Consider the following 24836-nt stretch of genomic DNA (forward strand, 5'->3'; position numbering starts at 1 on the left):
GTATGGGTTTCCATCACCCTTTGCTTAGTTATGGATTCCTGCATTGCATCAAAACTTGCTGACAGTCTGCAGCACTGTCACCAAGTCACACCCCTTAAAAGGCACTCATCCGCAGTCACGGTACAAATTTAACTCGTACAGTAAATTATGACACTACTGGACTTCACAACCAAATTTAAGGTAGGTAAACAATGAGGGAAAAAAACAATCCATTCCACTTGTTTCATTAGTAACTTTAATCTGTGACGTCACATTTTCATAAATAACCTTCATTTATTGCTCTCTCTAATCTGTATTTAAATGACAATAGAGGCTGGGTTACATAGTGCTCGCGGGGCAGTGCAGGACAAAGACAGCATTTCCTAACTGGTAAATGAAATGCAATACAGGGAACCACCCCTGTATCACAGATATTTTTGCAAGCGCTTTTAGGCGGTTTTACAGGACCCAAGCAAGTCCGAATTAGGCTTCGGTCTAGTACCACATTGTTCCACAACATGCCGGTCAGAATGGAGGTCTTCTCAAAAGATACAACATAATTAACAGCAAGAATAAGAGGTAGAGAATGTCGCAAACTAAACTTAAAAGTAAAATTGCTAGTTATTCTTAGCTTCCTGGTTTTTCTTTATTTTTGTGCAAAAGTAAACTAAAACAACCGAGCTGTCCTTGTTTTCTAAAAATGCTGAGAAATGACTTGGGCAATTAAGCTCTCAATTAAGCCTGTATGTTCTGTTATGTTGCTTGTCTGCGTTTGAAAGGAGTTGCTTGAAAAGTTATAACCACTAACATCCATGGCTAGTTGCAGATGAAATGATATGGTTTGGGTGAACATTTTTAATGTTCAATGTGTCGTCATTTTTAGTTACAGTAGATTTCAACTGCACACTTGGCATTTTAATAATCGAACCAGTCCTCTTCTTTCCTTTTCCCCAAAGTGATTCCTTGACAGAAAGAGTATGAGAATAGGCGCTAAAGAATATTTTTGAATTTCGATTCATTTAAATATGTTTCAAATATCGGGGAGGATGGAAAACTGTTTTCAAAAGTTGCTAAATATATCCTTCCGATAAAAGAGGAACACTGTATAATACTTTTGTGGTTTTTACCAGCTGGTGCTCTCACTTTCATGTATAATACAAACAGTAGGACCACCATACACGGGATCAGAATCTACAGTTTGGACACAAGTATGATGTATTTTAACTGGAAAACATGTCACAATATTGAGAGATTATTAGATGAGGCAACCATATTTACAAGAAAGGAAGTGGACCTGGAATATTCTGAGTCTGATCAACACAAAAAAGTGAAGTTAACAGCGCCGATATAATAAGAACAAGAGCATCATAACATACCACAACACAGGGGGAACAAAGCGTTCTTTTGGTGTCGAAATAAGTAAATAAGGCCCAAGTCCTGATAGTTGGCATCACAATACACTATAGCGACAAAACAAATGGATTGGCCATGCATGTGTTTCGTTATAAGTCAACAGAGTGCAAGCAACAAGAGTAGGAGGGAAGTAAACACTGAAAGGGGTAAGTACACGCTCAAGGCAAAATAGGATTTTTATCTGTGTTGGTGCATCTCATTATTAAATAAAATTTAGTCCAAAAGTTCACTTATTTCAGTAGTTCAAGTGAAATTCATTTTTGACCAGTAAATGACAAACAGTTTACAGCAATTAACAAGTAAAAAAAATACAGACTTTACTCCTAAAAAGTAAATGTAATATTTTCTGAGGCGATTGTAGCATTATGCCGTTTGAACGCTGCACTTAAATATTAGAGAACTGAAGGACTGTTCTTATTCAATTCAATTGTATTGCACAAAAAAATGAATATTTTTTTCTTATAAATCTTTAAATAAATGTTTAAAACAGACAGTTCTTAAATATTAATTACAAATCTATTTAATTTGAAAATACAACTGAACTGTACTTAGACGATGTTTCTATTTTGTAATACACTTTGAGAATCACTGTGTTAAAATTACAAACACATAAAAAGAACTTGTGATTTTTAAGTGATCATTTTTTATGGGTTTATAAGTAGTATACTTAGCTTAATGCTTTCGCAAGTAGTGAAGGAGAGCTAGTGATCGATGCACTTTGTAGCCGTTTTTTGAACACAGAGAGAATTGTAAAACAGAACAGAACAGCTGCTGTCGAGCACAACTCACGCTCTGGCACTCAAATGCAGACTCGCCGATGTAACACGCCACACAATATTTTTCTATGCGTTTCACTTCCTCAATTGAACCACTGAGATAAATGAAGTTTTCCACCATATTGTCACCTGTTTTGTTACCCAGTTAATTATTTGTCCCCTTGACACTTGACTATTACAGGCCTCGAATTTTTCAGGTGAGGTTTGTGCCGAAATTGTAAAGGTAAAGCGTCAGAGGAACAAAAGTAGTCTTTTCGAGGGTATCAGCCATATGACAAGAAGCAACTATGCGTTTTTTTTCTGAGCGTGCACCCGATGTGAGGTACAAAAAATAAACACTGACCGTCTGTCCATGTGAAGTTGGAATTGATGAATTTTGTCCACGTATTCGTTTTTCTTCTCCACAGTGTAATCACACAAGGGGGATCTGACTACATCCCAAAGCAGGTACAGTGTGTAAAGACATTTACAGGGCAACAGGTTTGGACCTCACGTGGCATCTTTCCCGTCCACAGGGGATTTTTTTTAAATATACGTATTTTTATAGCAAATGAGGAGTTCAGAAGGGGTGACCACCGTTAGGGGACGTCAGAGGGCCACGCCCTTGACCAGCGAAGTCTCCAGCGTGACGGTGAACTCGTTGAGGGTGTGCAGGATACGAGAGAGAGAGTGCACAGCGGTGCGGTCGCGCATCAAGGCGCCATCCTCGTAGGTGCGCGACGTTAGGGGACACTCGGCCAACAGTGGAAGCCACTGCGAAAGGAGTCGGTCCCTAAGAAGAGAACGGGCCAGATGGTTAAACATTCACTACATAGATAGTTAGCTATGTTAATTTCTTTTAGCTCATCTATAGTGTTTTGATCATATAGCAAGCTAGTTGCATGAGTCGGTTAGCGATCAGGTAAATGTGCGTATTGTGGAGCTTCTCACCTAACTCCCAGGCAAACCAAAAGCTGGAATTTGCCCTCTTTCCCAATGTTTCGTGGCGAAGCGCTGATGGAGTTGACGTAGTGGCACAGTAAGTCGCAAGGCGGCTCCTTTATCAGCATTGAGCCCGGAGGGTGGCCCGGCTGGTCGGCCGTCTCCATGGAAACCACAGCCTTTTCTATTACAAAGAGACACACATACACATAACTTTAAGAATGGATATACACTGCCGTTACGAGTGCAAAATTCAAATTTTATGCCTATATCAAGTTTTACAAACATTTCAACTGACAATTTTTATTTCTATGAGGTGCCAAAAAAGATTTAAAAAGGAAAATCCCACTTAAACCAGAAATTGCATACCTTCCCACTAAACTCATATGCACCCAAGAAACTGTCATACCGACCAAAAAACAACTCACAAAAAAATTCGGTGTCATAAAAAAAACACCTAAAAAAACTTTCTCACCCAGCAAACGTGTGACACACACAAAAAAAAATCATACATCAAAACCCCTTTCAACTCATACAAAAAAAAATCTCACACTATCCAAAAGTCCAAATATAGCCTTAGATTTAGCATCAAGTAAAAGTGGAATGGAGCTGAATTCAGTTAGGAAGCCTATAGAAAGTTTACATTACATCGAATAACTCACCCACAAAGTCCCAAACAAACACGTTTCTCTGGAAAAGACGACTGGACTTGAAGCCATGGAGGAGAAACTTCTCCAAAGAGGGAACCAGGCCTCCCTCGCCACATAGCAACATGGTCAGGTTGCCTCTCTACCAGAATTGAAAGGGACAAGGAGAGACATTTTCACATTAGTAAATATATGGCCTAAAATTGATTATATGTGTTACATTCCATACACACACCTCTTGTTCAGGTTTGTGAAAGTGCTTGACGAGATTATTAGCTGCCTCCCTCATGTCTTCATGGACTTCAACAGACAGCACTCCTGCCAAGAGACAAAAACAAGAGTACAGTCAGAGAGTGAGGGCAAGTACACGAACTGCCATTGCTCACAAGCAATACTGTCGGGTCCGTAATATCAAAAATAAGTTAACGTGTACTTTTCCGTACGTACTCGTCCTGTTTCCAAGGGATCCCAGCACAGCGCGTACGCCCTGGGAAGGCGAAGCTAACTCCGGTGGCGTCCCGGTCCATCGTCCAAAATCCTCCTCGCCACCAGGTGACACCAACTGCCCAATGAGGACTCGTTCCAAGCTGCCGTCACCCACGCCTTTCCCCAACCATCGGCCACAAGGGAATCTGGCAGGGAGGACCATGCATATTTTAGAAGCAGAAGAAAAAATGATGCAGGGAAAAAAGATTGTCCTGAAGTGCACCTGCACAACTAAACATGTTACCAAACTAGAGACATTTTTCAAAAACAGCAGCTTGTGCTTGTATTTGATTTTATTAGAATGAGTAGGTGAACCTAATTTTGCGGCTGGTGAGTGTACCCAAAGAGGAAGTGTAAAAACCTGGCTGGCAGAGCACAAATGGCACACATTAAAAACTAGAGTGTCGTCTATTTTGCATATTTGAAAAGCATGTAGCCTTCAAAGAGTGACGGCTATTCTTACTTGTATGTGTGTCCCGTGATCTCATTGTAGACCATCACACAGTCAATGAGACACTTGGCAAGCAGGCCCGAGTTCTCCTGTCCCAGCTGCAAAGTACTCAGTCGGCCCAGGTTCTTACACTGGAACAAAAACAACTGTTGGTTACGCAAACTCATAAGATGCGATAAATTTGCCTTTGCCTCAAATTAGATCATGATGATGAAATGAATGCCATTGTTTTATCCTTTTTATTTGTATTTTTTTTTATAATTTTTTGTAATTTTTTATAAATACGTATGAATTTTATTATAATAATAATTATAATATCTATTATATTATAAATATTTTTATTTATGAGACAAACCTGGAAAAAAATCTCCTGGGTATTCTTGGGGATCTGTCTCACTCCAGAATCCCCCATTTCTCCAGACACACACACCCACGGGTTGACCGTCGCCATGGCGATGCTCAGCTTCTTCATGGGGATGATAGCGACTCGATAGGGAATGTCTGTAGAGAGGCGGGTTGTTTTTTAGCAATAATATCATTGCTTGTTTTTATCATCCATCTGTCAGTCTATTCATCCATCTATCTGTTGTCATTAACAGTTTTTTTTTCTTCCGTGTAAAACACTCTGGATTTGCATTGCGTATGAATGGTGCTGTTCAAATAACCTTGCCTTGCCTATGGGCGCTTTTGTCACAGTTTTATTTGTATTGACTCACTGATGGAGGCAAAGGCGCGCGTGAAGCAAAGATAGTCCACCGTGTTGAGAGAAAGAAGGTGGAATAGAAACTGTTCTCTTTCTTCCTCGCAGAGAAGGAAGGCGTGAGGCTTGTATAGCTGTCTGCGTAGAAAAACAAAAGCAAAACAAGGTCATAAAACGGCACCAGAAAAAGACAGGATGAAATTCATTGTTTACCTAAGCAACTCCTGGTTTGTAAGCATCTCTTTAAGGTGCTGTGAGAGCATCTTCTTCTCCAGGGTCAAGCTGATCCAGGCCCGGGCTTGCGCCACCTCAGACATTCCCTCACTCATCGTCTGGATAAACCTGAAAGAAGAAAAAAATATGCACATCAAGAATATTAAGTAGTAATTTGGATGCGAGAGGTTTGTCGGTCAAATGTTTGCCGCTGCTGTTTGCCGGCTTGGCGATGGACGCTGCCGGCCTGATGCTACTGCTGGTCAGCGTGTTCGTGACTACGCGCTCGGCCGACAGCCAGTTCTACGGCGTGTGTCAATAAAATGTGTCATTTTTACTACCACAAAAAATGGCATTTTTATTTCCGTTGTACATTTTCCATCTGTTTTCCAAGTGATTATACTATTCAAACATATTACTAACCTCATATCTTGTACCAAGGATCCTTTTTGAAGGACAGCGCCATCGTCATATGTTCTCTGCTCTGTGCCTGGATGTATTTGACAGAAGCAAAAACTGAATCTCACGCAGGGATAAAAGGAACCTTGGACTACACTAGATGATGTCTAATGCTTCATTTCAATCTACCTGGAGATTCAGCAGGCACCTCTGTTTTCTCTAAAGCCGCTTGGTAATGAAGCAGATGCGACCACAGAGCTGACTTTCCCTGTTTAAACATATACCAACACACATCTGTTAGTGCCCTGAAAACATTTTCATTTGGTTGACGTGAGGATGCGGGATCTGACCTGTTTCATCTGCAGACCGTGGCCCCAGGTTCTCTCCAGTAGGTCGCACAGACCGTGAATCAGAGTGTTCTCCTGCAGGCCGGTGATATTGACCTCCCCCTGACCCACTTCCACATTCTCCTTCCCCATCCTCTCCATCAACATACGTTTGGTCTAGAAGAGTAGAGAGAATTGAAAAGCAATAGACCAATTCAGAATGTTGATTAAAAAAAAGACATCAATTGTCAAACGGACTGAATGCGGACCGTAATTAAAATCTTTAACAGTAAGTAAAGACATTGTAAAAATTCTCATTGAGGACTGGCTAATTGAATTCTTGGATTAGTGCAAGAATTTTTCCGCTGAAATGGATGATGCAATGTCCTCTACTAGCATGCAAGCCATTGTTTTCCTGCATTACTCAAAGATTCCAAACACCACCTAGCAGCGATAATGACTTTTGTAGACTATCAAGAGAATCTCACCTTCAGTCGACACTCGTTCAGCAGTCCTTGAACAAACTCTCTGTGCGTCTGAGCGATGACTTGAGGCGACAGGTCCAGAAATTTAAGATGGTTAAGGTGTTTTCTTACCAATGGGTGCTTCTGCAGAGGGAACCAAAATCAACCAAGACATAAGGGAAGCGTGTTTTTGTACAGACTTGTGTTTGAACGGCAAACAAAGCACCTGTCTTTGTTCAGCATCAGGCTCTGCTGATGTCCTCCAGGAATCGGATCTGCGTGATGCTGTGACACGACTGGACCGCCTGGACGTAAACACACATTTTGCACTGAAGAAATTGCAGGCACCAAATATTCCAAAAATACCATCCTTGTGTAAAGTGAGTTCTAACACTGCTCAATAGCAAATTTTAATCAGAGATAGCTTTATGAGTCTCCAAATATATTTTTTATGCTGATTTCAAAACTGTCTTTGATTTTGTAAATCTGCATATTATTATTATTATCATTATACAGATTCAGAGAAAAAATCCTAGAAAGATTTACTTGCGTTGCGTCTTTGATTAAACATTAGTTGACTAGAGAATTTTGGTATTGCTTTGTATGATGTAAATAGCACTTGCTGCAAGCAACTAGCACTCTTCTCTTGAAAGAGTGTAAGTGTGAGTGTCATCTACTGCAGTGTGCAAATGAGTTTACTTTATGCCATCAGCGTTAATCATGGCAGAAAGAGCTATGACTGACGACATTGAAGCGAGCCAAGTGCAATATAAAAGCAGTCCATTTACAATCCACAAAAAGACAATCAAGCTGATTCGTAACCCCGATTTGGAAGTGTGCCTTGAATCCAAACTGTAATACAGTGAGCCCTGGCTATAAACTACATTATTATGGTTCGGCGTTTGCGCCATTGATATACTGTAGGTTTTCAAGCAATTTTTTTTTTAGTTTGAATGTGTTGATGTTCCATGTGTGTTAAAGTATAAGTTGCCTGAAAGTTTATTATTACTGTAACTATGCTATACTGTAAAGTGACTTATTTATCAAATTTATTATTAATAATAATTTATTATTATTATTATTATCATACAGTACATTTAATTTGTCCAGATTTTTTGCACGTGGCTAGAATCAAGCCCAGTGATCCCCCGTGAGAATCTGTGGTTCACTCTTCATTTTCTGACTGATAACGTCATCCTCCCCTTTGTATGAAACCATCTGCTTTAGACATTGTTCGTCAACCCGGGAAGAAACACTCACTTGGTGCTTTGGGAGTGTATGAGGACATCTGCCTGCAGCTTGGGAAAGTAGCCCGGTTGGTGGCGACCCTGGCCGATCCTCATGTCCAGGAGGTGTGGGTGTATGGCGGTGTGGTCGGCCTTCAGCAGCCTGCGCTCGATGGCCTGAGCTGCATGCATGGACACAAAGTTTACATACAGTCATGGAAACACAACGGTGCTTGTCACTTAGAGGGGAAACAAAGGCCTGTTCAGAGAAGATGCCATTCTCATACTACCTCAAGTTCAAATTAAATAAATAAAAAACACAACACATACAATGAGTGTATAGTATATACTGTTGAATTACCAGGTTTTCTGACACATTATGTAAAGAAGGGCTAACACACAGCCCTGATGGCAAATACACAGCCCTGACGGTGGCACCGTCATACATTCGTCATACATTCAAAAGAGCTAAATGAGCAGACTGGAAGAAGGGACACAAAAACAGCTCATCCCCCACCACATTCTTTGATGCACCCCCATCTTTAATGCTCTTCCGTCCGCACCCCGCCCCCTCTAAGCAGCCTTAATCCTGCACTCGTTTTGCCTTTTATGGAAATTGACTTTGATATTCATACAAGAAATGTTTTATTCGGTTTGATGTTCTTGTGCGCAATAATGGTGCAGAGAATCATCAACTGAACACAAACCAGATGGGCAACTCTGATTAAATGTTTTTTTCTCCTTTCTTAAAAATTTTTCTTGATTGATATTTAAATGAATAATGAGTGCATCTTGTTAGCAAATTTCATGTAAATGCAATGATTTATCTACGAATGTATTTAAAATTGCAATCGACTACATAACAAATATAAGATACGTAAATATTAAAACACGCCTTACAAACACATTGTAAATTCATGTGTAGAAAATATTGTATGTTTCATCTGTGTACGTCCATGAAAGAGGCGGGGCCAAGAAGTGTGACCTTTGCTGCATGACAACCCGTGGCAAAAACGACAAAATACGTTTTGATGTTGTCATTATGCATTACCAGGGTACCTGATTCAAAGAGCGTGGAGCATTTCCTGTAGCGACTCCCGGGAGAGTCGGCCTGGTCCGTGTCGTAGAGTCGCTCCCTTTCCAGGCGGCTGTCAAAGAGCTGTTGCAGTGGCTCGCGGTCAGCCCAGCGAGAGATCACCTTGCCGTCGGCAAAAGATGAAAACATAGACGTCTCCAGGAAGCGGGATAGGAAATGCAAGTGGGTCATAGGTTGAGCTGAGAGGAAGGCACCCTGGAATACGGAAGGTCCACAAGGAAATAATGTTGAATGAGATTCTACTTCTTAAATAAAATTAAGATTGACATATTGATGATCAATATTACAATATTATATATATCAATATCAAGGCACACATCAAAACTCACACACAGGAATATTTGGCATTTGGAAAATCACTTACTACTCATAGATATTTTTCTCCATTACTTTGGACAAAAACCAGCCAATTCATGATTATGTAACGTGGCAAAAAATATTTATATATTTTTTTTTCAATTATTTTGTGGGAAAATCTCAAATTTTTGTGTGTAGGCCCAAGTTTCACCTATATATACTATCAGCTCACTCACTCCCTGTTGGGTAAAAAGAATCCAAAACAAACAGCAACCAAAAAAAAAAATTGAATAGCATTCCATGCTAGTTAATGCAATTTTAGGCAATTTAACCGAGCTGTTGTGAGGTGCTTCGATTTACTAGAGGCGCACACATTAAAAAATAGCATTATTATCTGCCAGGAAACATGACTGCTAAAATGCTGTAAATAGTACAAAACAATTTCACACGGTGAAGAACAAACAGTAAAAAAGCGTGGGAAAGTACAAAGAAAAGTAAAGGTTTGCTCTGCTGGCTGGTGCACTTCATGACCTGCAGCTAATGTGTCCACTTTGATGCACCTAAGGGGAAGCCGCACCAGCCTCAACTAGACGACTGCCAAATCTTGGAGTCATTTGCGTACTTAAGTTATTTTTGTCAGTAATCCAAAGCTCTCTGATAACCTGGCAAGTCCGCTTAGTTTCTGAACTTTAATGGACACTCCATTCGCGCTTTATTCCAGAGAATCAACGAACACCTTTTGTTTCTCTCATTCCCTGTGGGGCGGGGGGGAATTAAGTCCGACGATAGAGGTTCCAAGTAAAGTGGTTCCGTCCTATTCCACAGTTAAAAAAAAAAAAAAAAAAACTCTTGAATCTTGAATTCTGACATCTATTGAGAAAAGATGCAGAATAATAGAAGAAGGCCTCCATTTAAGATGCAGAGAAAATATATGTACAAATCACCTTCGAAATTTTAGTACATAATTACATCAATGTCCATTTTCAGGTTTTTTTTTGTTGAAAAAGATAAACAAATTTGACTTGACTTGAATCTCTTCTAGAATATTCCTGGGGAAAAAAACCGTTAAAAAAAACCAACAAATGTTCACTTTACCTTGTCGAAGTTGAAGGTTCCCTCTCGATTACTCATCCAGGAATCTAAATCGTGTGCACTGTGGATGACGAACTCCTCATAGCGGCCAAACATTGTAGCGAATCGTCCGGCAAACACCTCCCTTAGTTGAATGTTCATCTTCGCATCACTCAAAGCCTTCTCTTCTTCCTCCAATACGCGCCCCAGCGTCTTCTCTTGGCCTGATAACTTGTCTCCTCCGCACCTCCAAGCCAGAGCCTGCAGCCTCTCTAATGCTTCCAGCTCTTCTCCCCTGAGGTTCCCGTTCCTTCTGTCCTCCATCAGATCCTCCAGGACTAGGCTGCTCAGTTGAGGGGAGGCCGGGGTGGGCTTTGTGAGGGCACTTCCCTGCAGGGGGACCCCAAAATGCTGCAGAAGGTCGCTCAGTTCCCGCACTAGCTCAGCTTGGTCCGGAAAGGCAGGGAGACCCTCTGGAGGGTCCACGCAGTGGTTGTCAATGTCCACGAAGCAAAGGTTGGCCTATGCAGGGGGAAAAAAAAATTCAATCACCTCTCCCATCAGATAATTCAAATTGCATGAAACTATGCAGTCTTTCATATCTTGGAGGCAAACTGGAAGAGCTGGAAACATTCAATTAAGATCCCAGATCAAGATTTCCATCCGCTCAATTGGTTCTTGCCACTTTGAAACCCCGAAAGAGGATGAGCTGAGCTTTTGCAGCAAGAGAAGAAAGAAGAGACCGCCAGCACTGCACAAAATTACAATCATTACCGCCAAGAAACAAGCATTTGCACCTTAAGATTAAAATGAAATAAAAAATGTTTTATGGAAATCCCAAGCAAGCAGAGAACATGCCAACACAGCAAAAGCCGAGATTCAAACCCAAGCCTGAATACTGTTAAGACAAACATGCTAAGCGAGGGTTTTTTTTGTACTTTTATGAATTGATTACATATCCGAAACCATGAGTTTATATGTGTTTTATATTGGAATAAAATTCTCTATTGCAGAGACAATGTTGTCCTTTTTGTCTATTAGCTATTCATTCTGATATTGCTAAGCTTTTTCATCTACAAAGTTAAAGCTTTTTTTCATATCTAAACGTTATAGCTAGTAATTACTCTAATTTGTTCATTTTGACCCGTTTCTTGTATCTAAATGTTAGTCAACATTTTACAAATAGCTCTCCGAGGTTCTCTCAAAGAGGTTCTGTAATCACAATAAAATGTTGCTAAGTCGATTTAGCTCAGATAGGCACTACTAATTATTATCTTTGCAAAAATGCATTTCTTGACCTGAAATCATTGTGCAGATATAGCCAGGGAAATGTCACAGTCGAAGTAGCGCAGCTTAGTCAGTAGCCACACAACCTTGAGCAGCGACCTCTGACAGTCAGATTAATGCCTCAGGGGGGACGATTGGAAGGTACACGTTGACCCAGCCTGACTCAGTTTCATCCTCCTACTCTCTTCACTTCCTGGTTTGTTTTGAAGGTTGTTTCCCACCCCGTGTCATCAAATTGCACGGAAAAACAATGTGATGATTAATTCACATGAATTATTCACTATCTCTCATGCTCATACACTGCAGCCTTTCATCCATGCCCCCAAGCGACTCGGTTGCCTTCTTTCTAGGGCAACTTTAAAAGAGGCTGGGTCGAGATATTCACACAGCATGCAGTGATGTTGCACGATTGACTGGATTAGTGAGCGGGGTACAGCAGAAAATACACAAAGATCTGGTTCAAGAGGGAATATTGCGCAAGATCTCAAATGTTGCTTAAAGTGGAAATACAGTATAAAGTAAAAAAGACTTTTTAGCGGCTTGGAAACAAATCAAATGTCAACCCAAGTAAATTGTTAGTTGCTAATTTTTGAAGATGTTGTGTCTGCATCACAGTGGCACTTATTGATAAAATTATTTCAAAATCCAGAATTTCACACCTCATGAGGCAGGTGGAGGGAGGCTCGCTGAGCGCCATCCCTGCGTTGGATGCCCATTAGGAAAGGTACAGGAGCGTCCAGGAGGTGGTGTAAAGGTGTAGAAATGATGGGAAGGTAGATGTGCTGCCACTGGAAGGGGAACAACAATGTTGTGATGCTCTCCGCCACTGTCATCAAGCGCTGGTAGTCTGAGGAGGAAAATCAGCAGTGAAGACACACTTTATGGTGCTAAAGAAGACTTTCATACCTTGAGAGTAGAGCAGGATTTGCGTCTCCAGGAGTGAGCATGTAAGCAGCTGCACCATGTTGTCCACACCAAGCAAGGAGAAGGCTTCCCTCAGAGGATACTCCCCGAGAGGAAGCTCACCGGGGCCGGGCCGTTGACACAAGATGGGGCCCTGCACACCGTGAAACCTCAGCGAGCGGCCGGGCGGCGGTAGGGGCACCTCATAGAGGATGTTGTGAATGTAGCTTTCCAGCGGGAGAGGTGGCGCCGTTTGAGAGGCGACGGCCTGGTGAAGCTGAGACAGGAAGTGGCGAGACGCTCCGAGGAAGGGGAGCGGCGTGAGGAGGCAGAGGGCTTTGGACACGTACAGTGTATCATGAGACGGGTCGAAGGAGCCGGCGCAACCCAGACAGGTGGCGGCGGCGTTGCCGGCCGCTAGACACTCGCCGTCAGACTCATCCAGGCTGCTCCCCAGCGAGTCCATGCTCGAAGTGGAGGGAGAGGAAGCGGACGAGGGGGCGGAAGAAGAGGAAGCGGAGTGATGCTCCACATGGTGCATCCTGTGAAGGGTCTGCATGGCTGTGATAATCTGCGCACCTGTCACCTCCTCGAAGAAGGTGTGGACAAAGCCGTAGGAGCGCGAGCCGTCCTCAAATCCGATGGTGAAGGAGTGGAAGTGAGACTCCAGGCAGTCGGCCTGAGTCCGGAAAGAAAGACCCCTCGGCATGCAGAGCTGATGACGCAGAGGGAGAATGACAACAGTGACAAAAATGTAACAGTTTCGCAACAGTTGCATACAGTGCAGTGAGTGGTGCCTTGCAAAAATGGAAACAAATTAGTTGCGCCTGATAAAGACCATTTGTAGTAAATGAATAATTTCTGGTTTAATCAACTAAAATTCCAACTGTCACTACATGTCACCATTCAAAGTCAATTATTTGTAGTAAATAATTTTCTGACCATTTAAACTCAATTTCTGTTTTTTCTTCATTACAACAATAAACATATTCAAAAATAAAGTCAAACATTGTATTTTTTACACAGTATATCATCTGCAGCCAAACTATTTGTAGCTACCTGCATTTTGTCATTTGCATAAACATCATACCGATTTAAACCACTGGTATTCATTTTTAACCAGAAAAGTCCTCCTTACTAGTTGAACTAATTCTACATTCTCACCGTGTTGACTGCATCCTTATTGAAGGGGTTCCTGTCTGTGCTCTCGGGGTAGTGGACCAGAACCCTAGATTTGAAGGACCGGTGAATGGGGCTCTGATCAAAGCTCTCTCCTGAAAATCAATTGAGAGAAAATTTGTTTCAACTGATGCACAATAGACGGAAAGTGAACATTGCAAGAACACAGGTCAAAATCATGCTTCTTTAGTGGTTGCACTCAAATCTCCATGTTACAAATGGTGACTGTGTCAGAAGCCCGGAAGAGAAAATCGCCCCGTCTTGAAAGTGTGCAAAAAAGAAAGCAAGTAAGGAACTGAATTGAACCCAAATAAGCCTCAATGTGCTCTGCAGCTGATTAGCAACTGGTTCAGGGTGTAGTTCACCGTTTGTAGGTCAGTCAGATGGAATAGACTCCAGCACCCCGTCACCCCGAACATGATAAGTGGCATTGAAAATGGATGGGCGGTGAGCAAAGAGCCAGATAAGTCTTCTACAATTACTTGTGTTTAAAGCAGGGAAGTTGAACTCTGGCCCACGGGCCAAATTTGGCCCGCAGTGTAATTCTATTTAGCCCACGCCGACAAATTGTGCATCAACTTGAATACTAAAATCGTCAATACTAAAATTGCAAATTGTCTTCACTTTTAGAAAATAGAGATGTTACTCGTAAATTTTATTACCATTAATCTTTTTTTAAATTTGAATAGTTCTTACTAGTCTCCAATTTCAAAACTAGTTATTTATCAGTTTGTTATGTAGCCTTTACTTTACAGAATAATATGAGAAGTTCATACATTTATTTGGGTTGACAGTCATAATGGCCCTCCAAAGGAAACTATGACTACGATGCAACAAAAATGAATTTGACACCCCTGGTTTAAAGTGTTTCGTCTGGTTTGACTGAACGGCAGCTGCAAAAGAATGACTCGCCCATGTATTAACACTTGAGCAGATGAGGACACGCATATCAAGTGAAGGAGATTAAAATAGCAGCCGGCATCAGCTGCTTCTAACTTATAGCCAGACAGTAGTGGGAAGTACTCCACTAGATTTTTTGGCAGGTATCTGTACTTTACTAGGGGATTTATTTTTCTGACAATTTCTTATTTAAACTATTTTGTGGTTTTGTTTTGTGGGGTCAGGGAGTCCTCGTCATTCCCCTTCAAGCACCCCCCCATGACCGTCATCTGGAGCGAACGGGTTGAAGCTGAAGCCTCAGCCAGGCGGCATTCCAACGGGCAGCGTCATGTGAAATTTGATTAGGCTGCACAACACACTGCACTGCATTGAGGAACCAACAACAGCAGATTGTTCCTGAGTGCTTGGCAATTCTCTATTGACTCACATTCGAGAGCTCAAACGTCTCAACATACATAAATCGTTGAGAAGTCTTGTTTGTGTAGAATAATTTCAGTTTAGGAGTTCCAACAATCGATGGATTAAAATGTCAAACGCTAAATAGTAGTCAGTTTTGTAGATTTATCATATAAAAAAGAATGTAAAATGGGTAATTACTACATAGTTTTGACTTATTCACAAATCACCATATAAATTTAAAGGTGTTTTTATTTAAATGTTTTTTTAGTCTTTGAGGACAGTTTTAGTGTACTACACAGGAAATTGTTTATTTGGAGGTTACCTACCTGGAACAGATTACGATCTAAAAATATTTATATATGTATAGTTTTGCCCCACCCACACATAAAACACACCTTTTAAAGGATACTTTGACTCTCGAAAAACATGACTGGCAGAATGAAGAGACTCACTCGTACAGTTTGGAGGCAAGCTTGGGTCAAGCTGCTTTTGTCACTTCCTAAAACTGACACTAGATTTAAGTACAGTACCCTTGGACGCATTGATGCGTATTGCATCCAATTAGTTTACTGAAAAGATCCATGGACAATGTTGTCAAAACAAATCTTAATCCCAATCCTGCACATTCAGCAGCTGTCTAGTCTCATGGTGCAAAACAACAAATTTAACAAGCCATTGAACACACACATACACACACATGGATGTCCTGTTTTCACAGACATGGAAAATGATGTGAACAATTTTACATTTTCAAACTCAAAATTAGTGTATAGCCATAATATGTCAAATATGTATAATGTGTAAATCCTTTTCATAACATGAGATCAGTCCTCATACTCCCCAAAAGGAAACACAGATAATGTCATCGTCAGAAAAAACTCCTGCTGTACAGCGAAGAATAGAGATAATTCGATATGACATAAACTCAGTACATTAGAGATGCAAGGACCATTAAATGACATGAGTAATGCTGTCTTTCAACCGAGGGAGAGTTAGTCCAGGCTGACTTAACGCTACCAGTACCAAAAAAACGATTAAGGTACCTTGCCGGCGAAATTGATACTTTACTGGAATTATTTTGTCTACATGGCTGACAGACACGCACCAAACCTGTCTACGAGGTGTGTTACAAAGCCACTTGATAAAAACATATCTAAGATGGCACTGATGACTAATGTCTGGAATTATATGAAGAATTCAAAGAGCAACAGGTTAGACTTCCCTTCAAGTGAATTATTTTGTGATAAACAATCTTGTTCCTGACTGGCTGCATTTGACAAGGCAAGGAAATAATATCGTGCTAGCTGAGTAAAATGTTCTACATTTGTTGTACTGCTGAATAAAAATTCATGAAAAAAATTCACTTTAAATACAAACATTTTCACCTGTAGGTGTACTCACCTTTGTTGCCAGGTTTATTCATTATGTTGACTGTTGATTTATTTGGATCAACTTGTAATTTTCACAGTTAGGGGTGTGAGATAAGAATGTATGACTAACTCTCCTGCTCGGTTGCGGCTTAAGGCCCAACGTTCCCATGAAGGCAGGAAATCCCTTGAAGGAGCATATCCTGCTGCCGCTTCTGCTGCAGTGGCGAGGCAATGGCCTGCTGTTACATAAGCAGATTGACAGCGATCGCAAGCACCCAAGCAGCGGAGCGGTCACCCTCTCAGTGGGAAGCCAGTGATTAAAGGCGATGCAGTTAGTTAGAAGACAAAAAATCATTGGCAGCTTTAACATCAGCAGGGTTATTCCTTCCATCCCTGCCAGACTAGTGTCGCATTTAATATCACAGTGACGGAGGGCTATTGTTTTTTTTCCACAGTTCCAACCAAGACATGACGTTTGATGTTCCAGACAGAATTTGTCTACGCCACAGTTCACTGTCAACATCGAGGACAAAAACAACTGAAATCTTCCCATTTCTCTTTGCTCCATCTGTAAATAAAGCCTAATGGCCCCCTTCACAAGTGAAGAGCATCTCCCTGTGTCGATTGTTATTGCCATGACAACCCCTTGGACATCTTACACAATCAATCACAAAAACACCTTCCCTTAAGTCTGGATAATGTCGCCCAAATAGGATTGTTTTTTTTAAAATATGAGATGTGCAAAAATGTAGGGAAATTAAGATTATTTTAGGATTGGAATATGACGGAGGTGGAAAAAATCCTGCTAATATTAAGAAAAACTATCTTGTGAATGATGCACCTAAATATTGTGCTGAATAATGATGATGGGCTAAACACAATAGGATGCTGGTCGAATATGTCTTTCTTTTGGCGAGTTGTGCTGAAATACATATAAAATGACGGCCCCAGTATTTTATTAGATGTGCCTTCAGAGTAGTGGATGATATTTATAAAAAAAAAAAAAAAATGTGGATGTTAAAATTGAGCTGACAGGCTTCCGAGTGGACCTCATACTTGTAAACAACGACATTAAACACACCAAATTGACCACATTCTCCTCTAAAACACACATATATTGACATTTAGAGGCTTGTCGAGTAGTTGTTTTGCTACCTGCTCCATCGTCCGGTTCCAGGCCCGTCTCCGGGTCCAGTCCACACACGACGAAGTAGTGGGCGAAGCGGCAAGAAGCCGATCCGGTAGCCGCCGCGATGGTGCTCATCCTCGGTCACACGGAGAAAGAAAGATACGTAGAAATCGGTCTAAGCGTCCCGCTGCTGGTTCCACATAGCCAGGTCGAGCCGATCGCTTCGGAGGAACGTCGCCTGCCCGGACTACTGGCAGGGCGTCGTTCGCGTTAGGATCCGACTGGTATAGTGGAGGAGAAGCACCGGATGGTACGACGGTCATCTAGTGAGGGTTGGCCGGGGGAGGAGGCAGCGTGTAGGGCCTGGGGAGGAGGGAGGAGCAGGGGAGGTGGGGTGAGGTGGACGCTGGAGGAGGCGGAACAAAGACATTGAACGGATCATCACCATCACTGCTTATTGGAAACGGTTTCTTAACGTTACTATTAGGCTATTATGAATATTTTTAAGATGAGACTAAAACAAAGGTGGGCAAAAGCAAATCATTCAAGTGCAGTAATATAACATACATGAGGCTTTCGACAACAGGTGTCAAACTCAAGGCCCGGGGGCCAGATACGGCCCGGCCCGCCACATCATTTTATGTGGACCGCGAAGTCAAATTGCGCATCAAATTTACGTGTCAATACGAAAATTGCAAATCGTCTTCACTTTTAAAAAAACATTTTAATAATATTATAACACTTTTTGTTCATTTCTGATTTGAAAATTGGTTATTCATCAGTTTGTTTTGAAGCTTATATTGAATATGAGGCGTTACATACATTTATTTGGGTTAACAATCATAATGGCCCACCGAAGGAAACTATGACTATGATGCGGCCCTCAACAAAAATACATTTTAGACAATAAAAAAAGACATTAAAAGATGACACTTGCCCATGTTTCATTTATTGAAATATTTAAGCAGAGAAATACATCATTTAACACAAAACTGCTGCCTTCTTAAATAAATAGGATTAAATTATGGGGGTCTCTAGGCAAATGCGTTCCTGAGAGATAAAAGTCAACAAAATAAGCATATACATTGAAACTGTGCAGCATTTCATCACGCCTGGACTGACACAGTGAGCCAGTCATCATGCTAGCAGATGGATGCGCAGAGCCTGCAGTCCTCCGGCTAAACCATGTGGACCTGTCACGTTACATCCTGGCGCATTACACTAAGTACATAATGAGACTTGTACTTAACATTCACTATTGGCTGTAATCTGCCAAATGTTACTGGAATCCTGTCAAAATCAGTCATCTATGTCCAAATTGCTACTCTTGTTTCATGCCTTCAAACGTAATGTTTTTGCAAGGTGGCGCTGGCGGGATTAACTATAATATCCTCGAATGGCAGGAAACCGAGTTTGTATGGGAAAAAAAAATCGAACGATTTGGAAACGCACTATCAATAGGTGGGTAAAGATTGGGACCACTGTGCAACCCTTTGTTGGGGTGCTGAAAAAAAAGGTATAGCTTTAGTATTTTTTTATTTGAATGAAAGCCAGAATGAGAAAAAAAAATTGTACGAGAATGTCAAACTTTTACGAGTATAAATAAGAAATTACATCTACAGGCAAAAAAAAAAAAACCTTGCAATTCTACAAGAATAAAATAGGAATATTGGGGGGGGGGGGAATTAATTCTACAAAAATAAAGATGTAATTTACCAGATTAAAAAAATATTTAAAAAACTGGTCATTTGCATGATCTTTTTCATCAAAATATCACTGTATGTAATAATTTGAGGAAAAAATAATCTTATTCAATAATAATAATAATTATTATGATGTGTGTGTGCATCCACGAGTCCACGTTACATTTCATTTTTGTATTAGCTTTTTTTTTCTGATATTTTACATGTTCCACTGACTTGTGCGGGGAAAAAAAATATTTAAGGATAAAGCTGTAATATTACAAAAATATGGAATCGTAGTGGAGACAAAATGCTACATTTAAAGACATTAGATGGGAAGGGATGTCATAATTTTCCAAGAATTAAGTTGTAACAAAAAAATACATTTGTAATATTACCAGAATAAAACTCTCAATCGAATGGAGCATTTTCTTACAAGAATAAACTTGCAATAGAAGAATAAAAGGCTCACGTATAAAAAAATAAAGCTTTACTATTATGAACAAAACAAATGTAATTTAACAAGAGTAAAGTTACGAGAAAAACACAATTTTACAACAATGTTATATTAAATAAAAATAATTTTACAAGAATAAATTTGGAATATTACATGGGAGAAAACCTCAATTCCACACGAGAAGCATACATTTGTAATACTAGAGAAAAAAGTGGCAATTTTACAAGAACTCTTGCGATTTAAAAGGTCTTGATTTTATAATATAAAAAATAAAGTTATGAATGAATACTTGCAGTTTTAGTTTAGAATTATAATATTCTAAAAACAATGCAATTTTTAACGGAAAGTCTCTTGTTAAATTTTCTGACTTTATTCTCGTAACTTTCTGACATTCACCTATAGTCTGTTTTTTTCCAACCTGCCATTCTTTAGAAAATGATTCAAGTTCTTCCAAGATCACTGTTATGATACAAAGAAAATAGCTTTCTTGCAATGTCACAAATATCATGGCTGTCTAACGGATGTCCTCCCTTATTAAGCATGGAAATTGAAAAATTAAGGGAAACGAGTTGATTTGGAGGGCGGCTCGGTGGCGCACTGGGTAGCACGTCCGCCTCACAGTTAGGAGGGTGCGGGTTCGATTCCACCTCCGGCCCTCCCTGTGCGGAGTTTGCATGTTCTCCCCGAGCCCGCGTGGGTTTTCTCCGGGCACTCCGGTTTCCTCCCACATCCCAAAAACATGCTTGGTAGGCCGATTGATCACTCCAAATTGTCCCTAGGTGTGAGTGCGAGTGCGAATGGTTGTTTGTCTCTGTGTGCCCTGCGATTGGCTGGCAACCGGTTCAGGGTGTCCCCCGCCTACTGCCCGATGACGGCTGGGATAGGCTCCAGCCCGCCCGCGACCCCCGTGGGGACTAAGCGGTTCAGAAAATGGATGGATGGATGGAGTTGATTTGGAGCTGCTGGTATAGACCAGGGCCTGACCGATTAATCGGCTAATATTATCTTAAAATCTGCAGAAATTGGGGCATTAACACATCACAAGATAAAATGATATAGTAACCAAACACCTATGACAAAAAAATGTTTTTTTCAATTTTTCTCTCTATTGTTAAGTTAAATACTAAAAGACAAATTATATTCCGCCAAATATCAGAATTGGCATCAGCCCAAAAAAAGTTTCAGTCAGGCCATAGTAGAGACTATGTGGAAGTATGATCTAATTTCATTGGTGTTAGCGTGATAACTTTGGCAACGTGTAGGAGTATAAAACAGTGTAAAAATACACAATTTCATGTTTGTAAACAACAGACGGCAGGCTACTTACGGATGGCAAAATGTGATTTGGAACCATGACAATAATTGTGTTTGAAGTTGAATACATTCAAATACTTGCGGAAGAGAGGAAGGCAAAACAAAATAAAAAATACATTAAAAAAAACATTTTCCCAATCGCTCTGCCTGGGTTAAAATGACATGGCAGTTTCTTTACTATAAGAATGCTTGCGCTTTTGCCACCCGAAAGTACGTGTGACGTCATAATGGAAAGGTCTATAGTGCAGATAGTGGCGCTGGGTGGGGAGAACAGAAGTGCTCTATGTCAATATACGGGCCACCTGCGCTTGAATCTCCCTGTCGGGATGTGACAGCAACTGAACCAGTCGGCCGTGGAGCCCAGACAACTCATCCAGCATGACGCGGAAGAGGCAGTCGCGTTTGCACCTCAGCTCCTCGGCCACCTGCGCCGAAGGCCTCCAGGACTTCAAGTTGCCCACGAAGGTCAGCAGCCGCAGAAGCACCTTGGATGACGTTTGCACGTCAAATAGCAGCATGACAGAAGCCGGAGCCTGGGGGCAAAGTGCACATAAAGAATGCTTAAACACTGCAAAGTCGCCATTAATTAAAGAGGATTTATTCGGCTGTATATTCCCAAATTTTATGTTGTTCCATTTCATGAATGAAACAGAAGACAGACGTTACTCAGTTAAGCGATGAGACGCTGCTGTTGCTTGTCCATTTTTTATTTTGGAACCAGCAAAGCAGGTACAGTCTTAAAATTCCTAAATGTTAGCATGTGTTGCTACTAGCCAGAGATTGATAAGATTTAATTTTTAATGTTTTTTTTCATCTTGTCATCCATCTGATACGTTCAATGATAAAGAAATGGAGTCTACGCTTACATATCATGTTTCATGTGTGCGTGTGTGTGTTAGTAAACAACAACAAAAATAAAATAAATAAAAAGTAAAAAAACGAAAACGAAACAACGATGAAATGAAACGAAACGAAATGGCATTATATGTACTTTTCGAAAAAAAAATAAAAAATTGTTAATTTATTTGCATTTTATTAAACCTACAAATGTGTCAGATCATTTTGCCGGACCCTGTATATACAGGACGATGGTTCACCCATCATTTGCTGTGATTTTGAACACAAGAAATGTGCAACTTCTAACTGTACCTGTAGAGGTCACTCTTTTGCTTTGAAATCTAACTTCTTACCTGAGCCTGAACAATATCGTCCATCATGTCAGGATTAGATGACAAGTTCACAAGGACCTTCAAGGTCTGAACCTGAAACAAATACCTGTGTTAACCTACAATATAGTCAAACAACTGGCAAAAGTGTATTTGGTCTTAACAAAGGGATTATACGAGCAAATGCGAACCTGTAACGTCACATCACCCACTACCAGCAGAGAGAGTAGAAGTGTCACAGAATCCTTGAGAAGATGTTGATGTTTTTCCGTGACTGAAAGGTTGGTCAGCAGCCTGAGAGCAGCTAGCTGGACGTCAGAGTTCACTGCAGCCATCTCGATCAACTCCAGAATTTGTGGCACGTAGACCTAAAATAATTTGGTTATATACAAACAACATATAAACATACATTCAAACAACAAACTGCATGGATGTCAAACTCAATGTCACAGAGTAACTTTGACACATGTTGTGCATAAAACAGCACCAAAAAAAAAAAAAAAAAATTTAATCAAATTTTATGGTATGGACCTTGATGCAAAAGAGGCAACGAGGGTCCGGATCTGCAGAGACACTATATGCTAATGAGTATTGTTGTATGCTGTATGTATGTGTTGCTTCTCTGGGTACTCACAGTTGGTTCAGAATTGATAATTACAAAACATCCATGTAAATTTTCTTTATGCCGTCTATTACATTTTGCATAATACAGTATTAGCATTAAGCTAGCAGATTTTCATTAGACAAAATAAAATAGACAAAATAGCTTGTGGCCTTGCTATACCGCAGATTTTCACAAATCACAGGTGGGCATGTAATGTATCCTCTGCTACAAATGGGGCTTCACTGTATACAGTGTTTTACCTTCACCCGTTCCTGGTTTGGGATGTTCATGCAGAGATTATTTAAAGCATTCAGAGTCTGCACTTTAACCTCTGGTGCAGGGTCAGAGAGGAAGCCACATATGATAGGAATCCCTTCACATTCACATATAACATTCTGCAGGATAGAGGATACATAATGTTAGAAAATGTTGATAAAACTTCATAAAAATGTGATCGATATATTTTTGGAAGGCCAGTACCTGATTGACAGTAAAAGCAGCAGCATTTCCTAAAGTGAGCAACAGACGACACCTGTCTGCTACACTATTGCTGGTCTGGAGACATGTCAGCAGCATTTTCAGGTGCTGTGGCTCAAGGTTGCCAGCTGACTGATGGATGATGTCACCTGTGAAGCCAATAGCAAATCTTTGAGCAGAGTTCAGGTATGATCAGTTAATTAATAAGTTCTGGCCAACCACAGAACCAGTACAGCTGTACTGAAACGTTACAATGATTAAAAACAAATATGACTTTTATAAATGTGCGTGGTTCTAATTGAGCTACTCCAATTTCAGCCGCTCTTTGTGTTTCTATGACAACAATTACAAAGACTGGGATCCTGCAACGACATGTTTTAAGTTTTGTATTTCTATAAGAATGCACATCGCCATTCAAATGCTTACCCGTCGCATCATCCGTTCTCTCACTTTGGGGGGACACAAGGTCCAGTCCAGACACTTTGGCCAAGAGGCTGTCCGGCCGAGAGCTACCTTGACTGCTCCTTGAAGCGGGACCTTCATTGCCCACGCTTTTCTTAGATCTCCTAAAGCTTCCCCCGGTTAAGAGTTTGTAAATTCCGTAAGAGGCGCCTGCACCGGCGACTATTCCAAGCAAAGTCTTCATGCTGCCAATTCTTGGCGTAATACTGCTGCCACCGTCGCCCATTCTGATGCTGTCTCTTGTGCTAATCTCAGCAATGAAGCTTCCACCGGGTGCTATAAACCTGTACGTATCGCGCGTTTTGAAATAGCATCCAACTAAAACCCAAAACAAAGTACACTATACGTAAGTAACTTGAAAGGACTCATCGTACTGGTTTGTTTTCATTCGTGTTGCACTGATTGCCCACCGGGCAGAAAATAGTTGCGCGATAGAATCTAACCCCGACTGAGCATAATATCTCAACTAAAACGTTCGAGTCCTTTACATCTGTTCGTACTTTAGTTAATAAAAAACGGTCTAACGACGCCACGTAACGTTTATTAGAAGTCCATTTAAAAATCAAAACACTGGTTTGATGTTTTGGGGGAAAGTGATGTCATCGGAAGGTATTTAGACGCACACAGTTTTTTCCCCATCTGGTCGCAAAAATGGCAATGTTATTGTGCTTACGTGCCTTAATGGAGAAGTACGTATAACAGTTATCAAATAAATAAAACAATTATGACAGCCATGTTGTGCTCATTGAAATGACCTAAAATAGACCAAGTGACATGTACATTTCTAATATAGCACACACCAAGTACCACACATACCAAGCTGGTCTCACAAGTAGATTTATTAATTTGCACACGTTACCAATCACTTCAATCACAATTATTCAGCTGTTTTTAAGCGCTCTATGAAATTTAGTATTTAATAGTTAAATATATTGGAAAAAGTTATATTCATTATATTCTACAGATAAGAAACCTGGTATACAGTTTGTACATTTACGTGATAATTCTTGAAACAAACAAAAAAATGGAAATCCGACAATGA

The 24836-nt window shown here is 40.6% G+C and overlaps 2 protein-coding genes and 1 long non-coding RNA gene across 3 annotated transcripts; 1 reads left to right on the forward strand and 2 right to left on the reverse strand.

Annotated features, from left to right (window-relative positions):
* Positions 1-218: 218 nt before the first annotated feature.
* LOC125971267 (DENN domain-containing protein 5B) lies at positions 219-17983 on the reverse strand. Its single transcript, XM_049724356.2, has 21 exons — positions 17659-17983; positions 13820-13929; positions 12659-13370; positions 12412-12599; positions 10490-10987; positions 9061-9292; positions 8036-8183; positions 7002-7080; positions 6800-6919; positions 6336-6488; positions 6175-6253; positions 6010-6076; positions 5587-5715; positions 5390-5511; positions 5029-5174; positions 4686-4804; positions 4184-4368; positions 3972-4054; positions 3752-3878; positions 3099-3273; positions 219-2940 (listed from the first exon to the last, which is right to left on the reverse strand). The coding sequence occupies exons 1-21, from the start codon at positions 17765-17767 to the stop codon at positions 2757-2759; spliced, it is 3765 nt and encodes a 1254-aa protein (XP_049580313.1). The 5' UTR covers positions 17768-17983; the 3' UTR covers positions 219-2756.
* On the forward strand, positions 3983-5936 carry LOC125971272 (uncharacterized). The gene is made up of 2 exons (XR_011087018.1): positions 3983-4095; positions 4200-5936. It is a non-coding gene; the product is annotated as an uncharacterized lncRNA (long non-coding RNA).
* A 1804-nt stretch (positions 17984-19787) lies between the features above and the next one.
* armc10 (armadillo repeat containing 10) lies at positions 19788-24217 on the reverse strand. The gene is made up of 6 exons (XM_049722285.2): positions 23759-24217; positions 23336-23481; positions 23116-23250; positions 22443-22619; positions 22276-22347; positions 19788-21618 (listed from the first exon to the last, which is right to left on the reverse strand). The coding sequence occupies exons 1-6, from the start codon at positions 24018-24020 to the stop codon at positions 21367-21369; spliced, it is 1044 nt and encodes a 347-aa protein (XP_049578242.1). The 5' UTR covers positions 24021-24217; the 3' UTR covers positions 19788-21366.
* Between the last annotated feature and the right edge of the window lie 619 nt (positions 24218-24836).

This window comes from Syngnathus scovelli, chromosome 6 (assembly GCF_024217435.2).
Source record: "Syngnathus scovelli strain Florida chromosome 6, RoL_Ssco_1.2, whole genome shotgun sequence".
In the NCBI taxonomy this organism is placed as follows: domain Eukaryota; kingdom Metazoa; phylum Chordata; class Actinopteri; order Syngnathiformes; family Syngnathidae; genus Syngnathus; species Syngnathus scovelli.